Here is a 10,064-nt window from a genome sequence, read left to right as displayed (position 1 = left end):
GCAGACATTTCCATATATTTTTGTTAGCTGCATGCGTGACATAGCTCCACCAGTCCTATTAATGATATAATTTACAAAGATTAGACCATTTATTTTATTGGTATATATACTTCATATAATTTTTTTTAATCAATTAGTATATTTGTTTGGTCTTTTCTGGTGGATTAAACTGAAATTGCAACCAACTTTACATGGCTTGTTTTAAAAATAGTGATATTTTGGAGATTATTTCATTTTCAAATAACCGAAAGTGAGAGGTTGTAATCTGAATAAAGGGAAAAATACCATTCTTGAACATGGGGTGAGACATTCTCACTAATCTGCTAGAGAACCACTTCGGATTTAAGTGTAACTTTTATATGACTGAAGCCTTTAGTGAGAGGTAATGGTTTAATATTTAATAATTTCTGCCCTTCAAATTCATATTCATTATATAAATAGGCCCATTTAATTTTGTCTGGCTTGCCATTCCAAATATAATAGAATTATTTTTGCTCATATAATTTAAAAAACTAGTCGCTAGGTGTAGGCAAGGCCATAAGCTAAGAGGTAAACTGGGATATGACTAAAGAGTTAATCAGGGTGATTTCTTCACAAATAGACAGGTATTTTCCTTTCCAAGGTAGCAAGATATTATCTTTTTTTGTTCACTTTCTATTAAAATTGATTGTAGTGAGATCATTTCTTTCTTTTGGGATATGAATACCGAGTATGTCCACTTCCCCGTCAGACAGTTTTCTTGGTAAACTACACAGTAATGTAAAAGTTGTATTTTTTTGTGATCCAAAATGTAATATAGTACATTTATCATAATTTGGTTGTAATCCAGAGAGATTTGAAAGATTATCTAGATCCTCTATGAGGCTGTAGAGGGATCCAAATTGTGCATTTAAAAGAAAACATGAATCATCAGCGTACAATGACACCTTTGTTTTTAAGCCCTGGATTTCTAGGCCCTTGATATTATTGTTGGATCTGATTTTAATAGATAACATTTTGATGCCATAATAAATAGATATGCCAATTTTAGACAACCTTGTTGTACTCCTCTTAATAGTTTCATAACTTTCTGAGAAGTAACCATTATTTATTATTTTACACCTAGGGTTACTATACATAACTTTAACCCATTGTATAAGAGATTCTCCAAAATTGAAATATTCCAGGCATATATAAATTCCAGTTGTTCCAAAAGCCTTTTCAAAGTCAGCTTTGAATTCGAGGCCCGGTAAAAAAATTATATTTTATTTGATTAGTCATATAAGAGAGAACTATTCAAACATACCAAACAATTAAAACAAGATCATACGTTATACTGAGTCAAGTCATTGGATTTAATAAAAAATGTGTTATCTTTTCACTTTTCATGTGCTTGAATAAAATATATGAATCGATGTTGTTGCCTGGGAGATCTGTTTGAAGTCTCTATTAAAATTGTGGATGCGTTGGATGAGGTGGTGTCAATGAACAGAAGGAGTGTGCTCTGCTCCTCAAGATGTCAGATTGGAATGTGTCATGTGGATCTTCGAAACAGGGAGCATATCAAGGGTGTTATCTCTGGGGTGGCACTAGAAGTAAATGCAAAGGACTGGTTAAAAAGAAAATGTTTTATAAAATAAGCTACTTCTATGAAAAGGTTGTTTATCAGTACAATAAAATAATTCCCAAATGGAAGGGAAACATATTGTTTGTCATCTGTAGACCCATGAAATAAGCCAAAACAAGCTCAATAACTCAATACATGCACAGACTCCTGTTAAATATGCATTTACCTGTTTTGTGGATAGGCCTAGGCTACATCTTGATTTACCAAGTTTATTAATAGAGATTTAGCATTCAAATAAATGATTACCAATATGTAGTTGGATTGGTAAAAACAAAGTCAAATTGATTGTATGATTGTATAATTGATCCATTAATGCATACATGGGTGTCTCTGTAAAATGTTGATGTAAAAAAAATCGAATGTAGTGATATTGAACTCAAAAGATGCCCACTGATTGAACAGAGCAGTTGCTCATTTTATCTGGCTGCATCAAGTGCCATTCTGTGTCTGGCTAATATGCCTTCTTTTTTTGCAGTGGTATTGTTTTGGTATCGTTTTGTTATAGAGCATAGGTCACCAACCTTTTCTGAGTCAAGATCACTTCCTGAGTCAAAATGCAAGCCGAGGTCTACCGCTCAGATTTTTTTTTAAATATTACTTAAAAAACACAAGCCTATGCAAAATTAACCAATTAAAAACAGTTCTGTAGCATACCATGCGATTATCTGAGGACAGCGCCCCGCATACAAAAGCATTAAAAACATTTTCCAAACCAGCAGAGGCGTCACAAAATAGCCAGAAATAGCGATAAAATAAATCACTTACCTTTGAAGATCTTCCTCTGTTTGCAATCCCAAGGGTCCCAGCTACACAACAAATTGTCGTTTTGCTCGATAAAGTCCTTCTTTATATCCCAAAAAAGTCAGTTTATTTGGCACGTTTGATTCAGTAATCCACCCGTTCCACTCGTTCAACATGCAGACAAAGGAATCACAAAAGTTACCAATAAACTTCGTCCAAACAAGTGAAAAAACGTTTCTAATCAATCCTCAGGTACCCTAATATGTAAATAAACAATAAAATGTAAGACGTAGAATAGTATGTTCATTCTCGGAGATAAATAACGAAGTGCGCAACCTCATCCACGCACGCCACAAGACTACAGTCCAAAATGAGAGCCACCTTGAAAAACTACAATTACTAAGTAATTTTTCAAAAAACAAGCCTGAAACCCTTTCTTAAGACTATTGACATCTAGTGGAAGCCATAGGAACTGCAATCTGGGAGGATTTCCTTTGAATATCCCATAGACAAGCATTTCAATGGGTGGTGACGTCAATTCTTTTTTTTACAGATGGATTCTCCTCGGGTTTTTGCCTGCCATATCAGTTCTGTTATACTCACAGACATTATTTTAACAGTTTTAGAAACTTCAGAGTGTTTTCTATCCAATGCTCTTCTATCCAATTATGCATATCCTAGCTTCTGAGCCTGAGTAACAGGCAGTTTACTTTGGGCACGTCAGTCAACCGAACTTCCGAATACTGCCCCCTATCCTTGAGAAGTTTTAAGTGGCATTTCATGGAGGCATTCCATATGTTTATCAGTGTTTTATTTGCAAATCTATTCTGTGAGTTTTCCTAAAGACCTCTTTGTACTCGATTTGAAGATATTTTAAAAATTTCTTCAGAAAGTGTATGACTTTTTTTGTAATGTGTGTATCAAAATATTTGTATTTATTATTTTGTATGATTAATCAAAAATAATTGTACAAAGAATTATCAATGCACTATACTGTAACTGTACAGTTGAAAATCATATTAAATAATTGAGTATTATTCCATTCAAATTTCTGCAGTTAATGGAAACTAATATTGTACTTATTTGACTGTATACAGTGGCTTGCGAAAGTATTCACCCCCCTTGGCATTTTTCCTATGTTGTTGCCTTACAACCTGGAATTAAAATAGATTTTTGGGGGGTTTGTATCATTTGATTTACACAGCATGACTACCACTTTGAAGATGCAAAAGATTTTTTATTGTGGAACAAACAAGAAATAAGACAAAAAAACTGAAAACTTGAGCGTGCATAACTATTTACCCCCCTAAAGTCAATACTTGTAGAGCCACCTTTTGCAGCAATTACAGCTGCAAGTCTTTTGTGGTATGTCTCTATAAGCTTGGCAAATCTAGCCACTGGGATTTTTGCCCATTCTTCAAGGCAAAACTGCTCCGGCTCCTTCAAGTTGGATGGGTTCCGCTGGTGTACAGCAATCTTTAAGTCGCACCACAGATTCTCAATTGGATTTTGGTCTGGGCATTGACTGGGCCATTCCAAGACATTTAAATGTTTTCCTGTAAACCACCCGAGTGTTGCTTGAGCAGTATGCTTTGGATCATTGTCCTGCTGGAAGGTGAACCTCCATCCCAGTCTCAAATCTCTGGAAGATTGAAACAGGTTTCCATCAAGAATTTTCCTGTATTTAGCGCCATCCATCATTCCTTCAATTCTGGCAAGTTTCCCAGTCCCTGCCAATGAAAAACATCCCCACAGCATGATGCTGCCACCACCATGCTTCACTGTGGGGATCGTGTTCTCGGGGTGATGAGAGGGGTTGGGCTTGCGCCAGACATAGCGTTTTCCTTGATGGTCAAAAATCTCAATTTTAGTCTCATCTGACCAGAGTACCTTCTTCCATATGTTTAGGGAGTCTCCCACATGCCTTTTGGCGAACACCAAACGTGTTTGCTTATTTCTTTCTTTAAGCAATGGCTTTTTTCTGGCCCCTCTTCCTTAAAGCCCAGCTCTGTGGAGTGTATGGCTTAAAGTAGTCCTATGGACAGATACTCCAATCTCCGCTGTGGAGCTTTGCAGCTCCAGGGTTATCTTTGGTCTCTTTGTTGCCTCTCTAATTAATGCCCTCCTTGCCTCGCCCATTAGTTTTGGTGGGCGGCACTCTCTTGGCAGGTTTGTTGTGGTGCCATATTCTTTCCATTTTTTTAATAATGGATTTAATGGTGCTCTGTGGGATGTCAAAGTTTCTGATATTCTTTTATAACCCAACCCTGATCTGTACTTCTCCACAACTTTGTCCCTGACCTGTTTGGAGAGCTCCTTCGTCTTCATGGTGCCACTTGCTTGGTGGTGCCCCTTGCTTAGTGCTGTTGCAGACTCTGGGGCCTTTCAGAACAGGTGTATATATACTGAGATCATGTGACAGTTCATGTGAAACTTAGATTGCACACAGGTGGACTTTATTTGACTAATTATGTGACTTTTGAAGGTAATTGGTTGCACCAGATCTTATTTAGGGGCTTCATAGCAAAGGGGATGAATGCATATGCACGCACCACTTTTCCATTTTTTTGTGTTTCTGTCACGGCTGTTGGAAGGAGAGGACCAAGGTGCAGCGTGGTACGTGTCCATATGTATTAAATGAACACTGAAATAACAAAAATAACAAAGATAACGACCAAAACAGTTCTGGCTGGTGCAGACACACAACAGAAAACAACAACCCACCAACACAGGTGGGAAAAGGCTACCTAAGTATGGTTCTCAATCAGAGACAAAGATTGAGAACCATTCTCTCTGATTGAGAAGCACACCCGGCCAAACACATAGAACTAGACAACATAGAACACAACATAAAATGCCCACCCCAACACACGCCCTGACCAACCAAAATAGAGACATAAAAAGGATCTCTAAGGTCAGGGCGGGACAGTTTCAAATTTTTTGAAACAAGTAATTTTTCATTTCACTTCACCAATTTGGAATATTTTGTGTATGTCCATTACATGAAATCCAAATATAAATCTATTTAAACTACAGGTTGTAATGCAACAAAATAGGAAAAACACCAAGGGGGGTGAATACTTTTGCAAGGCACTGTACATTACCAAGTAATTCAAAGTAATTCTGCTGTTATGAAGTCAAATATTTTGTGGTCGGTTCTTCAATTCACAGATGGTATTGCATAGTTTCTTACTCAGCTGAACAGTGTTTAGTTTCTGCAGCACCATACCACAGTCAGACCTTTGATTAGAACAGGACAAATAGGGTAAATTCTCTGAGCCTCTGTCTCTGCAATCTCTCCCATCTTCATCTTCCAAAGAACATCTGCCAAGTACTACATGACACACACACACACACACACACACACACACACACACACACACACACACACACACACACACACACACACACACACACACACACACACACACACACACACACACACACACAAATCTTATCCTCCTCCCTTCATCCTCTCCTCCCACCCCTTCTTTTTTCCCTTATCCTTCTCCTCTTCCACCTCACCCCTTACTTCTCTCCCACACTCCCTACTGTAAACAGTTTGTCTCCACAAGGGTGTGTAATTCCAGAAGCATCCTCACGTGTTTTGGTGGTGTTTTTTCCAAGTATTAATTACCCTGTGAAGTGAAAGGGAAAATGTGACCCATCCAGCCCTGTTTCCTATAATAAAAATGGAGTTATGTATCTGTCAACTCCTGTTTTTTTACAGGATATTACAGCATTCTATAACTCATGACATTCAATGAGGTTTTATTGCTTGGTATTAAATGGGGCTATCCTATATAACTACAAATAACAACACAACAATGTCTTCTAATTGAACGCGACCATTCTTCAGAGACAGTATGTGACAGTCTTGCTGTCCTTTAGATTTATATATTTTGACAAAAGATAGGAAGGAACACTGGATGAGAGGAACGTGTGAACAGCCAATGTGAATGAGCCAGATACAGGAAGCAGAAAGGAGAAAAAGAGAACTGGTGACTTGTGCAGAATGTGGTAATGATATAATGACTGTGGTATTGATATAATGACTGTGGTAATGACAGATACAGTAGCTAGAGTGATAGCAAAATCAACAGAGATAACTGTTTGAACAGGCCTCCTCCCAGTCAGCTGCTTCCTACTCCCTTCCTCAAACAGACTGACAGACAGACAGACACAGCTGCCAGACCAAAATACCCCTGCCTGGCCTGAACCAACCCCAAAGATGGGAGGACACCCAGGCAGACCTGGGCAAGTCCCCCCTATGGAGCATGCCTCCCCAGTACTTCCACTCCCAAACCCCTTGGCTCCCCCTCCCACCCAATCCACACACCCCTGCCCCGTCATGGTACAGTCCCACAGTCCCAGGAAGGCCAGTCTATTTATGGAGGGCGGGGTCTGGCTGAGGAGAGGGGCAGGTGCTAAAAGTTTTGGGAGACTGTGAGAGTCAGTGAATGCACTTCAGCCAGCACTTTCTCCCTCTCCCACTCTTTTTACCTCTGTCTGTGAGGTGTTCCAGTCTTCTATCCACTTGGTAATGACCCTGGATATGGACAATGTGGAGGTGTTTGATACTGGGGTAAAGGGCAGAGGCCTCAGGACCACCAAGAACCTCTGTGCTGGGGAGGTTGTACTCGCTGAGCCCAGCTTCGCTGCAGTGGTCTTCGACAGGTAGGGACCAATGCATGGAGATTTTGGTCATAATGACAAAATCTCTCAGTGGCATGCACACACACATAAATTATTTCTTAGTAAGAAAGACAAATTGAATGCAAAAAGGATACCTTCATGGTTCCTGTATCAATGCATATCATTAACCATTTGATATTGTGGTTCTATTTATTAAAAAATACTTACATTCTGCTATGTCTTTGATGGGTAGGGCCTGATTCATGGTTTGTATCGTGGTGGCCAAAAGGCCATGTATAGTATTGGTATTTCACAGTGGAGTGAGCATATCCGTTACTCCTCAGGTGCCAGCCTGGTCTCATAGACCAGGCGTAACATAGTATACGTAAATCTGGGATGTTTCGTATGGTTATACACTGAGTATATAAAACATTAAGAACACGTGCTCTTTCCATGACCTAGACTAACCAGGTGAATCCATGTGAAATATATGATCCCGTATTGATGTCACTTGTTACATTTGAGACATGGATTGTGTATGTGTGCCATTCAGAAGGTGAATGGGCAAGACAAACAATGTAAATGCCTTTGAACGGGGTATGGTAGTAGATGCCAGGCGCACTGGTTTGTGTCAAGAACTGCAACCGGGTTGCTGGGTTTTTCACATTCAACAGTTTCCCGTGTAAATCAAGAATGGCCCACCATCCAAAGGATAACCAAACAACTTGACATGACTGTGGGAAGCATTGGAGTCAACATGGGTCAGCATCCCTGTGGAACCCTTTCGACACCTTGTAGAGTCCATTCCCAACAAATTTTGGCTGTTCTAATGGCAAAAGGGGAGACAACTCAATATTAGGAAGGTGTTCCTAATGTTTGGTATACTCAATGTATAAGACAGAAGGTTATTTAAGGCAAAAACAAAAGGAGGGTGTTTGGTCGGGTGGATGGGCAGGAATATAACGCAAACATATTCGAACCCAAAAGTTCAGTGTTTAAATCTCATCATGGACAACTTTAGCATTTTAGCTAATTAGCAACTTTGTAACTAATTACTACTTTTTAGCTACTGCACAACTACATAGCATGTTAGCCAACCCTTCCCCTAACCTTAACCCTTTAACCTAACTCCTAATCTTAACCCTAACCTTAACACTTAACCATAACCCCAAGCCGAGCTAACGTTAGAGTTAGCCACCTAGCCACCTAGCTAACGTTAGCCACATCAAATTGCAATTCTGTCAGGATTTGGCCAGGATTCTTTTGTTCACTAGATGCCCCCATTGCGCCTTTTTGAACCTTTTGTTTTTCCCTTGTTATAGTTATTAATTGCACCTGTGCCTCATTTTCTTGTGGGTATTTAAACCCTTAGTGTTCCTCAGTTCTTTGCTCTGTGTTTGTATGTTAGCACCCAGCCCCAGCCATGCTGTGAAACTTTATTTCTCTAGTTGGATTTCCTGAGGTACTCTGGTTTTGTTCTTGTTTATTTTTGATTATTCTTTTTAAGGTTTGTTTTTCCCTGCTGTTCTTACCACTTTGTGGATTTTCATTGTATCTTGTAGGATACTCATTTTTTCTCTTGGCATTACTTTTGACGTTGTGGATTTATATTTCTTGCCTGAAGATCTTTTCCCTTTATTAAACCACCATCTCTAGTACTGCTGTGTCTGCCTCATCTTCTGGGTTCTGCCGACTATTAGTGACTGTTTCTCACACCGGGTCCTGACAAATTCGTAACGTGTCATACGAATTGTACTTCGTAACATACAGTATCATACGAAATGGATGATGGACATCCACAAATTAACACATATCATTTTGAAACAACATATTATACTAAATGGAGGGAGACATTTTTACATTTACTATGACGTTATGTCTACCCCTGAGTCCAGATTGCAGGTGCTGGGTAGAAAACGATACCTGCTGTTTATGTATCAATGTAAACATAATCATTGTAATATCTGTTTAATATTACAATCTTACAGATTCTTGAAAGAAATGTCAGTTAAGTTTGTCTAAAATTCATTCAAAATTCAAACATCTTGTTGTTTGAGTGCTTTATAAATTCTATAGAATTCTGTAGTAAACTGTAGTATACTGTAGAATCCAATACTCCAAACTGTTGTATCCCTCGATCGTGTAGTGCATACTATAGACTTTTGTAGTATACTGTAGAATACTATACTACACACTGTAGTATCCCCTTGATCGTGTAGTGCTTACTATGTAATGTTGTAGTATACTGTAGAATATTATACTACACACTGTAGTATCCCTTGATCACGTAGTACTTACTTTAGAATTTTTTTATCGATTGCACCGCTAGCTAGCTTTGTCGATGCTGTTTTTGTGAGGACAGACACTGGGAGACGAAAAGCAAGTACAAGGAGGGAATATTTAATAAATAACAGACATGAAACAAAACAAGGACAGCATAACGACAAGCGGAACAAAAGAACATTAATGCAGACACGGGGATCAAACAGAGGAACAGACAGATATAGGAGGGGCACTCAACAAAATAATGGAGTCCATGTGAGTCCAAAGATGCGCTGGTGCACGTAACGATGGTGACAGGTGTGCGTAAGGATGGGTAGCCTGGCGCCCTCGAGAGCCAGGGAGGGGTAACCCCCGCAGTAACCCCCGATCTTAGGGGTGCCACCCAGCGTCCCACCTGGGCGAGCCTGACAGGCCGGCAGTGACATGGGAGTCGGACAAGCCGGCTGAGGCACGGAAGCCTGATGAGCCGGCTGAGGCACGGAAGCCTGATGAGCCGGCTGAGGCACGGGAGCCCGACGAGTCGGCTGAGGCGTGGGAGCCCGACGAGCCGGCTGAGGCATGACGTGGGATGTGAGCCTGATGAGCCGGCTGAGGCGTGGATGCCCGACGAGCCAGCTGAGGCACCCCCGGTTCCTACGGCAGCGGCACCCTGACCCGATGTCACCAGCAAAAACATAAAACTCCCTGATGCTTAAAATATTGGTGTCTGCATTCCGTAAGGACAGACGCTGGGAGACGAAAAGCAAGTACATGGGGTGAACATTTAATAAATACCGGACATGAAACAGAACACGGACAG

General features: G+C 40.0%; 1 protein-coding gene across 2 annotated transcripts in view; it reads left to right on the top strand.

The window, feature by feature from the left end:
• Positions 1 to 6,777: 6,777 nt before the first annotated feature.
• smyd1a (SET and MYND domain containing 1a) overlaps positions 6,778 to 10,064 on the top strand; it is a 28,100-nt gene continuing 24,813 nt past the window's right edge. Inside the window, exon 1 of one of the 2 annotated variants that reach the window (XM_055874426.1) lies at positions 6,778 to 7,024. In XM_055874426.1, the coding sequence (XP_055730401.1) occupies positions 6,891 to 7,024 (134 nt within the window). In that variant the 5' untranslated portion in view covers positions 6,778 to 6,890. The remainder of the gene's footprint in view (positions 7,025 to 10,064) is intronic. The other variant, XM_055874425.1, reaches the window with a different exon arrangement.

This window comes from Salvelinus fontinalis, chromosome 21 (genome assembly GCF_029448725.1).
Source record: "Salvelinus fontinalis isolate EN_2023a chromosome 21, ASM2944872v1, whole genome shotgun sequence".
NCBI lineage: Eukaryota > Metazoa > Chordata > Actinopteri > Salmoniformes > Salmonidae > Salvelinus > Salvelinus fontinalis.
This window is presented reverse-complemented; position numbering and strand designations above follow the sequence as displayed.